General features: G+C 37.5%; 1 protein-coding gene across 7 annotated transcripts in view; it reads left to right on the top strand.

The window, feature by feature from the left end:
* LOC114666113 (spectrin beta chain, non-erythrocytic 1) overlaps positions 1-19,326 on the top strand; it is a 521,913-nt gene that overhangs the window by 91,420 nt on the left and 411,167 nt on the right. For all 7 annotated transcript variants that reach the window (XR_007933536.1, XM_051919168.1, XM_051919167.1 and 4 more), the window contains exons 9-10: positions 4,241-4,318; positions 16,612-16,727. Coding sequence is in view for 6 of the 7 variants with exons in the window: in XM_051919168.1 (XP_051775128.1) it covers positions 4,241-4,318; positions 16,612-16,727 (194 nt within the window). In the remaining variant the exon portion in view is untranslated. The remainder of the gene's footprint in view (positions 1-4,240; positions 4,319-16,611; positions 16,728-19,326) is intronic.

Raw genomic sequence — 19,326 nt, 5'->3', positions numbered from 1 at the left:
TCATCCACACTACCCCAGCATTTTTAATCCCTGAAAACTAAGACTTTTGTAAATGCAACGCGCTGTACCAGTGCATGCTCCCCAACCTGACCTGAACCTGAAAAACACAATGCCAAATGTGAAAATCTGGAGAACATTTGGCAATGTGCGCATGCATAGTTTTCATTCACGGACTTTTAACTGTTTGGCAACATGATGTTTTAGAGGTGGTATATGAAAAGGAAATGGGCGTGTAAGTGATTTTTAAAGTTTCTAATCTCATTTTTGTATTATGTTATAACATTTACGAAAATGCAGCCTTGCCCGTTGATTCCACGTGCTGGCCCATCCTGTTAATCTTAAGTCCCGCACTGGGACGGCATTGCTTTGCACCTGGCCCACAGTGCTTCTCCGGTCCTTTACGAACCATACACGACATGGACGTTATTTGGCTAAGTTCAAAGCAAGCTGTTTTGGCAATAAAAAAATCAGTGTTTCCTGTGTACTGATTAGCTATTACAAGTTACACTTATCACTGTCACAGGCTGTTGGCACGGATTTGCCGAACATGATGGACACAAATTCAGTTAAAAGAGGCGCGAAGGTGGCAACGCGCTTCAGGCTGGCTGGCCTGGCACTTTTACGGTGGCAACGCACCCCCACATTCTACAGCTACATCAAGTAAGCATCGTCTACAATTCATTTTGTTGAGATAGTTAGCATCAGCATTAATTAGTAGTGGTCTTCCCCGAGTGCTGCTTCGCAACTACAGTAGCTGCGCATATCTGTTGTCATGTGTTGCTTGATGTCGGAGTTGCCGAGGTAGAACAGCAACGTGAGGTCCATAAGGCTAGACATGTGGTCTGCCAGGCGACAGTCAACGTATCAGAGCAAAGTGGCCTTTATATCTCTCAGAGGCACCATTTCATTTCTAGCAATAGCGTTGCTGTGTCGTTGAGGAGTGGATCTTGGTCCGGTAGGAGCACAATATCTGTACCCTTAAAACAGCGGTAAGTTTTTATAAATATAATGCGTACAAATGTCATAGCTATGCCAGAGGTACAGAGACAGGCCATCCCTTTATTTCTAAAATGCATTTCACTGCCACGCTGATCTAATACTCAAGTATCCAATAAAAGAAATTACATTTTGAACTTTGTGATAAATGATAATGTGATTTTTCCATTCATTTTTAATTGCATACTGCATTTTTATTTATTTATTGGACATAGAGCATGTATATGTCCTAGTTACTTGATACTGTTTCATAGAATTTGAGATGAATTCGATTGTAGACTTACTGTCCTAAATGAATAACCCGCATAGATAGTGAAAACAGATCAAATATTATGCAAACTTCAAAAAAAGCAACAACAATTATAATAATATAAAGCTAGCCATAGGTCACGGGATAAAAAAATAAATGAATACATGCATAAAATATTTGGTTGCAATCAGAATAGCACCAGACATCTGCAAAACAGAGTTTTCATTGTACTATACTGTACATTGTTGTGGTTTTAATAAGATTATTTTCCACATGGGGGAATCTGAATATTATAAAAATGTTTATTTCAATTACTGCATATACATAGATAAAAAAGTTACTTGAAATCAGAACAGCACCAGCCATCTGCAAAACATAATTGTCATTGTACTGTATTGTACGTTGTTGTGGTTGAAATAAGATTATTTTCCATATGAGGGAATCAGAATATAATGAAAAGCATCACTTATTTTAATTAATTTATGTATTTTTTTCATGACCTGCTGCTAGAGTTATACTATTATTATTATTATTATTATTACATAGTACAAATAATAGTAATAGTATTAGGCTTATTTTTCCTGCATACTGAAAAGCTGTCACATTATTATAGGTACGTTTCCTTCAAAAAACTGAAAATATTACATATTATTTATTTCGTGTTGCTGCTTCCTGTAGCTATTAATAACAAAAATCTTACAAATAATATACCACACCAGTAACGGCGCACTGCACAATAACGTGCAGTGAATACACTTGACTTGAGTATTCCTAGTTTTCATCCTCTTTCTCTGCACGTTTACCATTCGTTTGCTCAGAGGTTAATACGCCTGCTGCTTCCTGAGCAGCTCTTCTTTTTTCCACCCTAGCAGTCCACTTCTTCTCTTCTTTCGTCGCCATATTTTCACGTTAAAAGTGATTAAGTCAGTGTTTATGTTACGGTTACTTAGTACGTTTTCTTTAATTTTTCACTTAAGCTGGCACTTAAGTGTTCAATCTGCCTCAAAAATGATTTAAGATATGAAAAGGTAGTGGAAGTGACAGCAAAAGTGGTAGGGATGAGAACGGCGCCCGTAAGCATGCACCACATGGTTGCCCTGCTGGCCGCTCCTAAGAGTTGATTCTACAATAAAATAAAATAAAAATAAAAAGAGGAATAACCTTGGAGGTCAATCATCACTCCGCAAGCTGATAGTAGATGTCACGTAGTATACGTGTACCAAATTTCAGGTCAATTGGTCAAATGGTTTGTGAGCTACAGGTGATTTAAAATCCTGGACAGACAAACAAACAGCCACGGTAGCGTATTATATATAAAGATATTTCTGAAAATTGGCTACACATATTCTGACATGTCTAACAATTCCAACAAAAATTGTTTTTGAGGAATAAGAAAGTTACAACTGATTTTAACACAAGAACTCAGCATGTCTCCACACTATGAATCTGCACTCAGATCTTGACCACACCGATATGGCGGGTGCATCTATGGGTAACCCTGCCCTGCATAAGCAGATTAAGAAAATGAATGGTTGAAAATAGTTAAAAACCAAAAAGAGCAAAATGTGGCAGACATTTTGCTGCCTTTGCTTTTGCTAATGGAAAAATGTGCAGGGCACAACATAATTGAAAAAAGGTCAAATCGGGGGGCGTGTTTGCAACAACAGTGAGAGATGAGATGTATGCAAAATTTGCCCTTCACATTTGTTCACTTAGAGTTTTGGATATCAATCCTCTTAATTAATCATTGCGCATAACCAAGAGAATGTAGAGTAATCTGTTGTATTAGATTTGTATATGCTAATAATACATTGAGATGATCATATTTGCCTGTTACATTTTTGAATGGGAAATACACAGCTTATATCATGTAAAAAGATGAAAATAACAACTTATGTGCAGTTGGACTGCAGCAAAACGAGATGGTATGCCAAAAAAGATCATCCTTAAATTAACAGCAATCAAGGTAAATTATTGTTTAAAGTAATAGTTGTAAATAATCATAAAAATTAACAAATTACATACATGTGCAGTGATGTAAGTGCAGGAATTTTTTTTCAAATGAATGAGAGGAGAATGATAGATGCGAAAATTATAAAAATGCAAAGTTTATAAAATATAAAAGATATAGAATGACGTATAACAGGAGTGCAGCATTACAGAAAAAATGGAGAATAGAGTAAATGCCAAGAAAATACTGCAAATGAAAAATGCTGCATACAGTATGTGAGAATGCTGTGAATCAATCATTAGAAGATGCTTTCAAAAACAACATTGAAAGTAAAGTTGAAGAATCCTGAGACTGTTCTTAACATCCAGTGTCTGAATTTTTCATCTGGCCATTGTGTGTGTGGATTTAGTAAGTTTTCAATGTATCCTTCTCAGTAATACTTTAAGTTTTATTTCCATATCTGAGCAGCCATGAGGCTAATTGGCTCCTCCAAATTTGCCATTTGTGAATCAAGTAATGGAGTGATGACCCGTCCAACTGGATCTTGGCTTGGCTTGGTTCTTGATGCTGCCTGGATAGATTTGTGACCTTGTAATACTGAATTGGATTATTCTAGTATGGAGAATATTATATTATCCATCCATCCATCCATCCATCCATCCATTATCCAACCTGCTATATCCTAACTACAGGGTCATGAGGGTCTGCTGGAGCCAATCCCAGCCAACACAGGACACAAGGCAGGAAACAAACCCTGGGCAGGGCGCCAGCCCACCACAGAATATTATATTATGTAATGTTTAATATGCTAGAATGGATTTCCAATTGTACTTGTCAGACAGCTTCTGCACTTAGTGTGTGACCCTGGGTGTACCACTACTGCATGTGTAGGTATATAAACAGTATGTTAAAACAAGTTTAATGCTTCCTGATCTTGTACTTCATGGCAGTAAAAGGTTTATGCCAAAAATTGTGATGATTCAGAATTTGGAAAGTATTTCAGCCTGAAGACATGGATTTATATTGTGTTCCTTTGTTTGCAGAGGAAGTGTATTTCAAGTAGCAGTGGGCAAGAAAACAGCACTGATAGAGACATGAGGGATATTGCCAGTCAGATTATGGTGAGTAATTCTGCAACTGTATAATGAAAAAAAAAATAGAATGTTAAATGGTGTAAAGTAGATTATTAATTTTGCAATCTAGTCAGCCTAGTACCTGTAATGGTGTAGCACAATGTCTAGTGCTGTTTCCTATATGGCTTATGATGCTGGCAAGAGAGGTTCCAGCTCCATGTGACCCTAAAATTTGATTAAGCAAGTTGATTCTGTAGTAGCTCTGTTCATGCAATCTTCCATAGCAATGGTCAAAACTAGTATGGTTTGGTCAGGTCTCAGGTAGAATTTAAACTTGTAAATATGTTGTTCTCAACCAATAGTCACTAAACCATACATAAAGCTAAATAAATTAAGCAAGATGTTCATTGTAACTTGTAATTCCAAACATATTCCAGACAGAGCCAGAGATTAGTTCTGGCTCATGTAAAACTATAGGGAAAAAGATAAATGGAGGGCTCAGCTAAACATAAACCATTAATGTTATTTGTTATTGGCATAGGTGTTTAAAAAAAAGCAAACTTTCAACTTTCTGACTAAAAATTGTATTTGAGAATATGATAGATTTCCATTGCAAAAAAAATAAGTCCCTGAAAGCACCCAGTCATATTTTAGACAATGTCCTCAGAGTTGTTTTTATATTTTGGTGGTCCTGTGACCTTTTAGTGAGGTGAGGGGTACTTCCTTCCCTAGGTGTATTAATATTATTGTTGCAAATTCATAAAAACTCTTTCTAAAACAATAATCCATTTTTAATTAAAGAAAAAAGTGATTATCGATCCCCAGACATTCCCCTACACACACACAGTCCTCCAACTTGTTTTTGAATCAAAAGCTATAGAGTTACTATACAAACTGTTCATAAGTAGTGTTAAAAGGGATTGTATAACTGTTCTGAAATAAGATTACATAAAAATAAATGTGAGAAATGTGCTAATGAGTGTCATAGGGTGAAACTGCATCTAGCCATCATTAGATCTTATAATCCACTTAATAGAGGCGAATGGCTGAAGTGTATCCTGGTAGCATTAGACATAAGGCAGAAACTAGACCGGGATGATGTGCCAGTCCAACATAGGGCATACTCAGAGATACCCCTTCATCTACTTATGTTGAGTTGCAGTCAGCCTAGCCAGTACTTCCTTGGAAAATGGTAGGGAAATTAGTCAAGTCAAGTCAAGTTGGGGAGCATGCACTGGTACAGTGCGTTGCCGCACCCACTACATGATGAAACAACTCGGGACCCCAGTTTGCAACCCCCTAGGTAGACATGCTGTCCAGTCCTGCCCTCCGGAAATGACCCTCTATCTGCCGCAGCCAGGTGTTACATGGGCCACCCCTTGGCCTGGTCCAGCCACTCGGGTCCCCAACAATGAGGATCTTACGAGCTGGATCACCCTCGGGGAAACACGGCACATGGCCGTATTGCTGTAACTGACGTTCCCTCACAATGCAGGTAATGTGCCTCATTCGGGACTCCATGAGCAACCGCTCATTCAACACAAAGTCAAACCAACGGTACCCAAGGATTTTCCGGAGAGACACAGTACCAAAGGAGTCCAGTCTTCATCTCAGGTCACTGGATAGCATCCATGTCTCGCAACCATATAGCAAGACAGGAAGTACCAGGACTCTAATGACTTGGACCTTCATCCTTTTGCAAAGATATCAGGAGCGCCACACACCCCTTTCCAGCGACTTCATGACCCCCATGCTCTCCTAATCCGTCTACTGACTTCATAGGAAGAGTCGCCAGAGACATGAATGTCACTGCCAAGGTACGTAAACCTCTCAACAAGGTTGACACTCTCTCTGCAGACAGACATTCTTCTGATGGCTGTGCCCAAGAGGTCATTAAAGGCCTGGATCTTGTTTTTTATCAGGACACTCGCAAGCCCAGACACTCAGACTCCTCGCTCAGTCTCTCAAGTGCCCCAATCCGAGCCTCCATTGACTTCGAGAAGATCACAGCATCGCCAGCAAAGTCAAGATCTGTGAATCTTTCTTCACCAACAGATGCCCCACAGCCGCTGGACCCCACGACCTTGCCCAACACCCAGTCCATACAAGCATTGAACAGAGTAGGAGCAGAACACACCCCTGACGAACCCTAGAATCAACTGGGAAAAACGCAGAGGTCCTGCCTCCACTCTGCACAGCACTCACAGTACCAGTGTACAGGCCGGCCATGATATCCAGCAACCTCGAGGGGATCCTGCGAACCCTCAGGATGTTCCACAGGGCAGCTCGATCAACTGAGTCGAATGCTTTGCGAAAATCGACAAAGGCTGCAAAGAAGCTCTACCGATATTCACATTTGTGCTCCATGAGAACCCTCAGTGTCAGGATGCGGTCGATGGTAGACTTCTTAGGCATAAAACCAGATTGTTCCGGTTGCTGGTAGGTGAGCAAGTGTTCATGGATCCTATTGAGGATGACCCTAGCAAGGACCTTACCCGGCACCGAGAGCAGTGTTATCCCCCTGTAGTTGCTGCAATCCAGGCGATCACCCTTCTCTTTCCAGATAGGGACGACAAGTCCCGTTTTCCAGTCATTTGGGATGATGCCAGTCTCCCAAATGGAAGCAAAGATTGCTTGCAATGCCAAAAGGACAGCCTTACCACCAGCCTGGAGAAGTTCACCCCGGATACCACAGATCCCTGCAGCCTTTCCCCCCCTCAGCTGGTTCACCACCTGTGCAATCTCAGTGAGATTGGGTGGTTCACAGCTAATTGGAGGATCAACCTCAAGAACCGAGGACCCAGAGATATCCAATGTCCTAGCCGGAGGATCAGGGAAATTAGAATTTCTAAAATAAAAACTCTCACAAGCAAAGGAAGACTATTTAAGATACAAATATGCAGTACTCAGCCAAGATTTGATCCTAGTACTCTAGAGCTTTAGGCAACAAGACTGACCACTGTGCTGCCCCAGGAAAGATATAAATAATTAAAAATTCAAAGAACAAGCATAAGGTTGGTATGGTTTTTTCCTGTGGTAGTTTTTTAATAAGCCAATATGTGAAAAAGCATGAACTTCATTGTAAAGAAAAAGATTGTCCAAATCCACTTAACTGAAAAATGAAAAAATAAAGGAGGTGAAAAGGCCATGCATGAAGTTTTTAAAAAATATAAAACAATGAATCTTAATTGAAACCTTCCTTGATTCAATTATGGCTTGAATTTATAGGATTAAAACCTGAAAACTACAATTTCCTGCAACCTTTGCTTTTTATTTTGCTTTTCTTTGAACTTTCCAGTCTGTCTCTCAAAGTAAACATTTATTTTGAGTTCTTTGCTTTATTATAACAATCCCAGGCAATGGGTAATTGACTTTAACTCATACTACAGGCGTTCAGTCTTCTAGCAGCATGAAGGCATTTGTTTTGTTGTCTGTCTCAGTAGTATACTACTATTTATCTAGCCTACTTAATGCTATTGAAAGATGAAAGCAAACCGTTTGACTTCCAACTCAAAAAATCGGCCTTGGATGCTGAATATCATTTTTTTTAATCAGACAGAAGATCTTGGGGTAATGGCAAAATAAAGGAATAATCATATGCAAGTATGATATTACAAAGAAACACAAAGGTATATTACAGTCCTGTTATGTGTATTAAAACCAGCATAGCCATGCTTCCTGCCTGCCCTTTTGGAAAGCGTTAGTCTCTTTTAAACATCATTCCTCTGGCACGAATGTATTGAAGGGGTAATGTTTGCCTTCATCCTGGCTTTGCATCAAAACCTAATCATTAGTACCAGACCCATGCATGAGACTGTCGTATGATTACACAACAAACATCTGTAGTAGCCAGAACCATGGTGCAATGTAGCCTAACCAGAGAGGACCTGGACGTGCCAGACTTTGACTTTTTCCAAAAACTCTCCTCTGTTTTCTTTGGAACTAAGGTTTGTGGTGTTTTAATTTTCCACTCCTCCTTAGCTTGCAATAAAGAAAACTTAAAACTAAATAATACATCCCTGAATAAATGTGTATGTTGTGTGATATAAATTTTGAAATTATTTACATTGTTCTGAGCTTCTCAAATGAGAAGGGTGTTGTACTAGAATAAATTAGTTGGCAATATTAGCTAAAAGAGTTAAAACCTATTAAAGGACTTTATTGATAACTTTATCATAGACTAGATCCAACCTATTATCATGACAGATTTTATACTTCAATCCATCCCAGTCTGTTCTCTGAACACAGCTTTTCCATTACATTGGACTAAAGGCAGGAAACAATTCTGGCCTGCACCCTCACAAACATACCCACATTGTCAGGCCATGTCTTCTTCGTAGCATGTTCATTACCAAACCCAAGACTACACCTTCCACATGTTTTTGTTTACCATTGCATCCTTTTACCAAAACAGGCCTTACTGTTTTACCAGACTCTTGTGTGGACGCTGAAGTCGATAACAACGAGAGACAAAAACACCAATTTAAAATAAAAAGCAATTTCTTTATTCTTTATTCTTGGTGAGTTAAAGAGACTGGAGCCTCCCATAGCTCAGTGCCACCCCAACCGGTCAGAACAGACAGTCCGCATAAAAGAAAAGAAAAAATCCTCTCTTATATTACCTAGCTTATTCATTAGCCAAAGAAAAAAACACATGACAGTTCATTTTAAGGTCATACATAAACTGCTGTAAATTACGGTTACATTCTGATTATTACATACACAAGTGCACAGAATTTCTTATCCAAATAAAGAGCTATTAGGGCGCTAACGTTCCTAACAAATACACTCTTATCAGCACACACACATAAGACCAGTTTAAAGCAGTTTCTTATAGTACATTAGTTATAAAGAAATTACATTCTTATAGTTTTAATATCTTCATTAGATTTTGTTTGGTTAGATTAATAAATCCTTATTTATTAATCCATAGGGGATATGTTTCTTATGGTTTTAAGCAAAAATTCAGAAACGGTCACATTGATTTATAATATCACAGGGTGTTCTGTTAGTATAAAGAGGTCAGCATTTTCTCATAAAAGAATGTAAGTTAGTCCCTTAAACTGTGCACAAGCTTAATTCTTTTTCTACCTAAATGAAGAACAAATTCATATAGAAGTAAAAATCATATAGCTCTCTGCAGCATGATTAATACAAAATACAGTCCTTGAGTTAAATACTTATAATCATTACAGTTAATAATGTTTTTTCTTCCTCACTTGACAGTCACCCAATATTCTTTCATTGAGTCAATCATACTTCTGCTATTCTGTAATTTATTTTGTTTCTGGGCTTTGCTACTGTCCACCTATACCACATCTTTTACTTAGTGACTTTTTTTTAATCTAACATTTTAAACATTTTGCTGTTACCTATGTCCTACTTTTTTGGAGTTATTTTCTGTTCAGCTTACAGTCTACCACATTTATTTTTCTTTGGTTGTATCTACATGTCTATCTGTTGGCTTCCAGACTGGTCTTTGAAAATTGTTTCCGTCACTATCAATCTATTTCCAATGACATTTGGCTAAGCATACCATGCTCATGAACCATCCAGCTTTCAAAGGAAGAGGAGACTTGCATAACAATGACGCACACACATGCTCAGCATCTTCCCTTTTTGGAAACCTTCAGTAGTATTTCTTATAGGATGCACAAATTAGTAAGAAAAAAGATTTTATTAGTCATAAGATACCATCCCTTTAACAAGAATAGTGAAATGTTCTATTTCATCCATCCATGCATTTAATGATATTGCTTTTTTCCTTTATAAGGTCATGAGAAGTATTGAACACCAGACAGAAACTCATCATTTACTTTAGGCCAGGTCATTGCTGGGAACACACCCAAACTGCTACATATTTAATTCAGTTTGCCATATGTGTTAAAATAAAACAATAGTCATTATTTTTGGTCCTACCACATCTGCAGTTGAAATCGGCATGCACTTAGGACCTTTGGCAGCAATGATTCATAATGATGTTAGAAACCTAGGTATCATCTTTGAGTCATCACTAACTTTTGAAAAACAAATCTCTATGGTAGTAAAGTCCAGTTTTTACCAACTGAGGCACATTTCTAAACTAATATCCTTTCTATCACAGAAGGACATGGAAACAGTCATTCATGCCTTTATTACATCTCGACTAGATTATTGTAATTCCTTATATGTGGGTCTGCCAAAATCTGCTCTGTCGCACTTTCAGCTGGTTCAGAAGGCGGCAGCTAGATTAGGTCGAGAAAAAGGGATCACATCTCCCCCATTTTAGCCTCTCTCCACTGGCTATCGGTGAGGTGTCACATTGATTTTAAAATCTTGTTGTTCGTTTTTAAAGCCTTGCATGGTCTCGCTCCAAAATATATCTGTGACCTCCTTCACCCCTATGTGCCACCAAGAGCACTGAGGTCATCTGGACGACTGCTCCTTGTAGTGCCGAGATCACGGCTGAAGTCTAGAGGATACCGAGCTCTCTCAGTTATTACTCCTAGGCTTTGGAATGACTTGCCTCTGCACATCAGGTCTTCATCCTCGATTGAGGTTTTTAAAAGTCGGCTTAAGACCTACTTGTTTTCTTCTGTCTTTCATTGTGTATGATGGGATTGTGGTGGATGTTACAATTGGTTGTTTTATTAATCTGCTTTGGCATGATTGTTTGTATTGTGTTTATTGTAATGCTTTTTTGTACAGCATTTTGGCGCAACCTCTGTTGTTTTAAATGTGCTTTTATAAATAAATAAATAATCTAAATTAATATTAGGTTAATTTACATTTAAGCTAAATAACCTTACAGAGACATTTTTAAAGTATGTAAGTAACCGAAGGTACTTGGAAAATAAACTTGTAAATTTCACAGTATGTAATTCTGCAGTTGGACCCAGATGTGAGACAGAAACCATAATGCAATCTCATTTTATAGCTGTAGTCAGTATTATTAGTAGTATATGTGGCTCAATTGGCTTAATGGCTAAAGCACTGCCATTAAAGCTACAAGGCAGCAGGATATGCCACCCCCCCAACTTATTGAGGGACCTATAACAAATTATTTCTCATACCAGCACTGTTACAAAATCTCAGCATACAGAATAACTGCTGCTCAGACTTTATATACACTAAAGTTGTGAAGTATTGTATCCTCTGCTTTGCACCAAGTAAAGCTAAGAATAATGTGCATAATTAAATTGTTCAACAAAAGTGCCATTTTCACATATTATGTTTAGGCATGAACAGAATCAGTGTTCAATTTTTGGCATTACTGCCTTACCACTGTATGGAGTTTGCACATTCTCTTTGTGATTTTTTTTGTGCTTTGGTTTCCTGTAACATTGCAGGTTATCTTAACTGGTCCATAAATTACCTCTGTTGGAGGACTGGTTCAAGATCCTGTAGGTTTAAGCTAAACCTTTTTCTAAATAAATAAATATGTTAAGAAAACAGAAGGATGCACGGAACACTACTGTAATTTTTGTTAGTGTTGTGTTATTGATACAAGGCATTTTTTGACAGCGGCAACTGGAGTTTGTCCAGCATTGTGACTAATTTTACTCTCAAATAACATATAGTGATTGTTTTCATTTTGTTAATCTTGCTCACTTTCTGCAAATAATTTTACTTAATAAGGAAAAGGTCTTTCCAGTGTCTTACTAATGTTTATGAAATATAATACAATATGAAATGCCCCTGTTTTGTCAAGTTTTATCAGGGAAAAGTTTCAATCCAGAAAGCCTGATCGTGCAGAACCAGAGCTTTTGATCTCAATCGAAGACAACTGAATGGCTCAATGCACACATTTTTGCCTTCAGCTACACCATTTTGGAAGACTAACCTCTTCAGATCTCTGTGTCAAGGAACAGTTTAGTGAGACTGCAAGGGGAAACTAGAGAAGGAGGTTTTTGCAAGGGGTAAACCAATTCCTTTAAACCAAAGCCAGCAAAATGTAACATCATGGTTTACAGATTGAATTGGCCTCATTTAGGTTTAGCAAGGGCCTGCAGAAAGAATTGAGTGCTGTGATTTTTAAGCTTGTTCAACAGAATCACAAATTCATTGTTCTAATGAAAACATTTTGCTTCAACTTTATGTTGTATGTAAATTTCAGTCTAAGTGATAATAGATGTTAGGCTTTTGTAGCCTAACAATTGTAATTTGCTTGTTTTGTTTTCATGAGCTCTTTACTTGTGCTGATTTAGTTTGTAACCTTTACTGTAGAACTCTTTCTTAAACAGTTCCCCAGACTGATGCTTACTTGATTTTGTACATCTGTAACATTATTCATGTTTTGTGAACAATATGGGCAATAATATTAACATGCTCAGTGGAACAAATTGGAAGTCCCAGGGAACAAATGAGTGCTTTCGAGCTGTAGAAAGCTTGGTGTTTAGCAATTTGTTATATATCCTTTCTCATAACATTAAAACTAAAGCAGAATTGAGGTCACAAAACAAAATACTTTTTCTTCTGGTTTTTGTTTGAGAACTAGTCTCTAACAAATACAGTATCTTGCTTAGATAAGTCAAAATTCATATGCATTTTCCCTTCTTTATAGTACAATTATGCCAACACAGGTGGGCACCCTACTGCATTTGTGACCTGAAAGAGGCAATTATCTTTGAAAAACACAGGTATCACTTAAAAATAGAGCAGAATGTCAAAATTAATAATACATCAGCACACAATGAAAATGTGAGAAATTAAATACTAATGTGCTCTTGGCCATATTACTGAAATAACAATGAAAAGCAATAACAAGTTGGTATAAAAATTAATACACAAAACACAAAAAACAAATTTTGACATTCACCCCCTTGACACTGACTGTCATGATGCACCCCTTTTGCAGTGCCTGACAACAAGAATTACTAGACCACCATCCTAATCCCATTTTGCTTTAGTACCCTCAGTATTTGCACAAGCCTTTGAAATTGTTTTGCCACTGCCAGTTTATTTGTTCTCAGGATCTGGGAGCAATTATGCATGTTTCTGTTCATATTTGATTGTGTTATATTTGTATAAACAAGTGTTTTCACCCTTTTCTTTGTCTTCATTTTTGTTTTATACATTTTTAGTGATGTTGATGAACGTACCATGGTTTGTGTGACGCTGTAAAATGATGTCAAATTGAGTTCGCTTTTTAGGTTTTTGTATGAGCAAAGTGAGAACCTGCTATTTTCTGTTAAGTCGAAACCTAAAAGATAAAAAGTTGTTTTTCTTTTGCTTCTATAGGTATAGTATAGAAGGGGTTAAGAATGGGCCTAGATAGATAGATAATAAAGTATCTATCTATCTATCTATCTATCTAAACATCATTGAGAAGTATGACTGCAAACAACAACAACATTTATTTCTATAGCACATTTTCATACAAATAATGTAGCTCAAAGTCCTTTACATGATGAAGAAAGACAAAGTAAGAATTAAAATAAGACAACACTAATTAACATAGAATAAGAGTAAGGTCCGATGGCCAGGGAGGACAGAATAAACAAAAAAATCTCCAGACGGCTGGAGAGAAAATAAAATCTGCAGGGGTTCCAGGCCACAAGACCACCCAGCCCCCTCTGGGCATTCTACCTAACATAAATGATCAGTCCTCATTGTGTTCAGGGTTTTCATGGAAGGACTTGATGATGACGGTCACGTGGACGTCTGGCTTTTAATCCATCAATGTAAGGACAGCGCGGTGCTTTGATTAGGTGGTGGTGGCGCAGGTCGCCACCACAGAAAACCGGAACAAGAACAGAAGAGAGAGTAGGGGTTAGTATGGATTTTGGAGCCAGCATGAATAGTAATGATAATTAATTGAATATGGTGAGCATCGGGATTAAATTAAAATAAAGTTATGAGAAAGTCATGTTAAAGTAATGTGTTTTTAGCAGTGTTTTAAAGTGCTCCACCGTATTAGCCCGGTGAATTTGTATCAGTCAGCTATTACAGATTTTAAGTGCATAACAGCAGAAGGCCGCCTCACCACTTCTTTTAAGTTTAGCTCTTGGAATTCTAAGCAGACACTCATTTGAGGATCTAAGGTTACGATTTGGAATATAGGGTGTCAGACATTCCGATATATAAGATGGAGCGAGATTATTTAAGGCTTTGTACACCATAAGCAGTATTTGCTTGTCAAAAGTCTAGATCAGTTTTTACATTTTGAGTTTTGATCTCAGCTTGTTTCTGACCTTAAACTTAGTTCTGCCTTTAGACTTTTTGACCTGGTGTGAATTTCATAAATGAATAATGATCCAGTACTAAGAAAAAAATCATTCCTTTCATTTTTTGACATGTGCTGTATATCCACGGTATTATGCAATTACCAAATGACATGTGGCTTATTTGGCAGAATGGCAGTTTTGAAAGAAAAAAAATTATTCGAGGTGGTCATCATTGTCTGCACCCCCTGGCAGCATGGCAGTTACTCACCAAATATCTGTTTCAAATTAGTTGCAACATTTAGCTATCAATTTCAATCAACTCAGTACTTAATTGTGGATGCTATTTCAGTCTTGTTTACTGATTCTCAAGAATTTTATTTTGTTTCTTATGACTTTCATGTTTTTCACCTTGTATCTTCTTGTGTAAATTTAATCTAGGTATATGGCTTTTGCAGCTGTTTTCTTATTCATATTCTAAATACAAACCCTCACTCTTATGGTTATGTTTCTTACTTTGTGTTTTTTTATCATGAGACTGCACTTGGCTACTAATAAGTGTTTAATTTCACATTTCCTCTTGTGATCACTGTTCTCTGGCATTTCTCTGTTTTTCTCATGTTTCTTGTATTTCAGCTCATTACTTAGTTTTTAACTTTGTGCTCTTGTTAGTTCTTACTACTTTATTAATTTCAATCTGTTCCATTGAATTGCCTTGTCATCTGCTTAGGTTCCTCAAATATTTCTCTGCAGTGACTGTCATTACCATTTTCTTCAATTAGTTTCTTCCATCCACAAGTAAATATTAATTACGCGTTCATGAGCCATACAGACTATTTTGTGGTATTATTCTCCTTTGGAGTTGTTTTTCTTCTCATTTTGTCAGTTTTTATTGTAATTTTTATTATATCACTTCAGCATCGAATTTCCTGGGTTTTTCTCAAGGGTGAAGTCATTTTCTACGCTATTTTTGTGGTGCCGGTCATATTGTTGTTTGATGCACGATGAATTATGTGATTGCAGTGGCATTCTAAAAGACAGTGGTGTGCTGAAAGCAGCATTCAAGCGTTATCTTAAAAAAGTTAACAATTTAGTTAGAAAAAGACAGCACGGTGGCGCAGTGGTAGCGCTGCTGCCTCGCAGTTAGGAGACCTGGGTTCGCTTCCCGGGTCCTCCCAGCATGGAGTTTGCATGTTCTCCCCATGTCTGCGTGGGTTTCCTCTGGGCGCTCCGGTTTCCTCCCACAGTTCAAAGACATGCAGGTTAGGTGGATTGGCGATTCTAAATTGGCCCTAGTGTGTGCTTGGTGTGTGGGTGTGTGTGTCCTGCGGTGGGTTGGCACCCTGCCTGGGATTGGTTCCTGTCTTATGCTCTGTGTTGGCTGGGATTGGCTCCAGCAGACCCCCGTGACCCTGTATTCGGATTCAGCGGGTTGGAAAATGGATGGATGTATAGTTAGAAAAAGGATATCAGACAGCCTAGGACTTTTGGCTTTGTTTTGGCAACACAGCGTTTGGTTCTGTTCTAGTTTTTCAAAATTTATTTTTCCTTTTTTTTTTCCCTGCTTTCTTGACTTCCATTATCCCACCCACTATATCCTAACTACAGGGTCACGGGGGTCTGCTGGAGCCAATCCCAGCTAACACAGGGCGCAAGGCAGGAAACAAATCCCGGGCAGGGCGCCAGCCCACCACAGTTTTTGTATTATTCCTTAGCAAAATGGTTGATTTGCCATTTTACACTTTGGTATAACATATGTGAACAAATGAAAAGCATCAGTCCCCTACTTTTTCTCTTTATTTGACCATTACATTTTCACAATTGAGGCAGAAATGAAAGATCCTACTTTAGGTTTGTATTTATTTCATTAGATTTTTTTTTGTTTGATACATTACATTGAAAAGCAATACAAACAGACATAAACACAGTTGTAGTTATATAAGAAGTATTTAATTACATAGATAAGAAAGGTTTATTGTAAAGAAGTAATGTCAGTAACATTAACTGAATTGATTTAAATCTAAAAACAGTTGAATCACTACAAAAGAGACAGTCATCTTAGTATATAGTCTAGCTACTTTATATGACTTTCCAAAACAGAAGTGTAAGCAAATGTGGAAAACATAACATGGAAGCTCTCTTTTTTCAGGTTTTTGATCCAATCCCAACTGTTCTGAGTAATTTCCTTCCTCCCCCCAGATGCTGGATGTGACTGTTTCTCAGCTGTCAAACCTTCATCCGATCCTGGCAGCAAGAGTCACCCAGAAACAAAAAGAAGTGAAAGACAGCTGGGTCCTTCTACAGCAGGCTGTGAGGTGGGATAAAATTATAATGTGTTTGTATATATATATATATATATATATATATATATATATATATATATATATATATATATATATATATATATATATATATATATATATATATATATATATATATATACAAATTATAATTGTTCTAATCTTGTTTGTCCTGAAAGTGGTGCTTCCTATGAAAGACACTTTAATAAATCGAGTGATTGTTTGCTTATATACAGACTGATGCCGTGTAATATTGTGCTCCCAATTAGATCAAAGTTAGGGTTTGCTGCATAAGGACCTGAGAATACAGTCTGTTTTTTAAGTTGAAAAACAGATTAATACATTAACTTTAAACGTTTCTTCTTCTTTAGAAGTCGATTCATAGATAAATAACAACCATAATAAAGCCTCTGTTTCCTCACTGTGTTTTTGTGAATGTTTTCATGCAACCCCACCCTTATTTATCAACAGCTTATCCGATCAGGATTGTAAATTACAATCAAATTCATCTCTGGTTTTCAAAAAGTGCTGAATGCTCACTTCTGAGGAACTCTGTTTGTAGCATCTCATCGTCTCAGATTTTAACATTAATGCCAACCTGATTTTGATTCTCAGCCCACTGTGAAAATGCTTGTAGTTTAATGTACTAATTAGCACATTGGCTGTTGTGGATTTAATACACTTTTATTTATGCAACGGTTTTAGTTGTCTGAATTTTTGACATATCTTGTTGACTTCTGAAATAATTTTGATGCAAACTTATATATAGTACTTATGTGATTTCCGTTTGCACTAGTAGTTTTATAATGACAATAGCTAAAACAATAAACCTTACTATAAATGTTTTAGTGGCCATGTTTCCTCTGATTCTTTAAATGCACAAGTGTCTAGAGAAATCTGAATTTCGTGTATAATAGGCAACTTGTGTCATCTAGCAGTGGCAAAGTATCTGAGGCTGTAGGAACTTAATCATCCCAATCTTATTATTTGTAGCACTAGAGCTACAGGCTCAGTCGACCAACACTCTAATCTAAGAATAGGGCTGCTGTTTCAATTAAATTTAGGGTGCTGGTTACATTTTTAAATAATGGAGTGGGAATGTGCTTTACTGGCCATTAGTGGGACTTGATTTTATAATCAAGGTGCAGCTCTATTGTGTCTCTCCTGAAAGATTGCTTTGTTAACTTGATCAGTGTGTACTTGAAAAGAAGGTTGTAAATTGACTATATTGATCATCAGATAGCTGTACAGTGAGCATTGTGCACTACTTGTGTAAATTAGTCTTTTGTGCATGAGTAGCTATAGATGTCAGGAGCAGCAGTGCTACAACATTCAGTACTGATCCTTCACAGCTCCTGGGACTTAACTTCAATTCCCGAGTCACTGGTCTAGCACTGTAATTGCAAATAAATGGGTGTGCAAGTAAATGCTGTTTGTGTTTAGCTAATATTCCATCAAGTGTTGGTTTTTGCATTGCACCCTGTGCTACTTGGATCAAATTATTTGGAACAGCATTTCAAAAGATGCAGTTAGTTCCCCTATTTAACTAATTCATTTACTGATCCGATCAAATCCATATTTAGGTTTGGTGATCTGAAGCCTATTTCTGTAAACCTGGGCATGAGGTAGGTATCAATACCGAAGGAGATGGCTCTCCATCACAAGGCACACTGACACTGAGTAAATGTATTGTCAAAATAAACTTAACATAGATGTCTCACATATGGGACCAATGTTGGAGCGCCCAGAGAGAAATCCATGTAGCCACTAGTTGTTTCATTGTTGTTGTTTTAGATAATTATAGTTACTATCTCATTTCATAATGTATTGTTATGAAATAGTTTCTAAGGATTTTAATAATTTATTTTAACCATAAAAAAGTTTTATGAACATTATAACCCTTAGTCACAAATTATGATTTACAGCTGTGTACCAAACACCATTGCCTTAACTGACAGCAGACACATGTACATTAAAGTTCTTTCCCATAGATAGATAGATACTTTATTAATCCCAAGGGGAATTCACATACTCCAGCAGCAGAATACTGATAAAGAAACAATATTAAATAGTGATAAAAATGCAGGTAAAGCATATTAAAAGCAGGAATTAGGATTCGATTAATGGATAGCTTTTTGTGATACCAGATACCAGCATTGTTGTTACCTGTTACTATTATAGCTGTACTCCGTATGGAGCTTGCACAGTTTTTCATGCATCCATGTGGGTTTTCTTTCAAATTTCCAAAAGAACGTGCATGTTGGGGCATTTGGTGATGCCCTGTATGATTAAATGTGGGTATGTACAGTAAGTGAATGTGTACCACCTTAGTCTGGTACACAGCCTTCAGCCTTTTGTAGTTGGGATAAGATCTGGCTCCCTCTGAGCCATGAATGTGGTTTAAGTAACTGAATTACTGTATTATTATTATTATTCATCCATCCATTTTCCAACCCGCTGAATCCGAACACAGGGTCACGGGGGTCTGCTGGAGCCAATCCCAGCCAACACAGGGCACAAGGCAGGAACCAATCCCGGGCAGGGTGCCAACCCACCGCAGGACACACACAAACACACCCACACACCAAGCACACACTAGGGCCAATTTAGAATC

Source organism: Erpetoichthys calabaricus, chromosome 15 (assembly GCF_900747795.2).
Source record: "Erpetoichthys calabaricus chromosome 15, fErpCal1.3, whole genome shotgun sequence".
Taxonomy (NCBI): Eukaryota; Metazoa; Chordata; class Cladistia; order Polypteriformes; family Polypteridae; genus Erpetoichthys; species Erpetoichthys calabaricus.
Note: the sequence above shows the minus strand (reverse complement) of the source record. Positions and strands in the feature narration are given on the sequence as shown.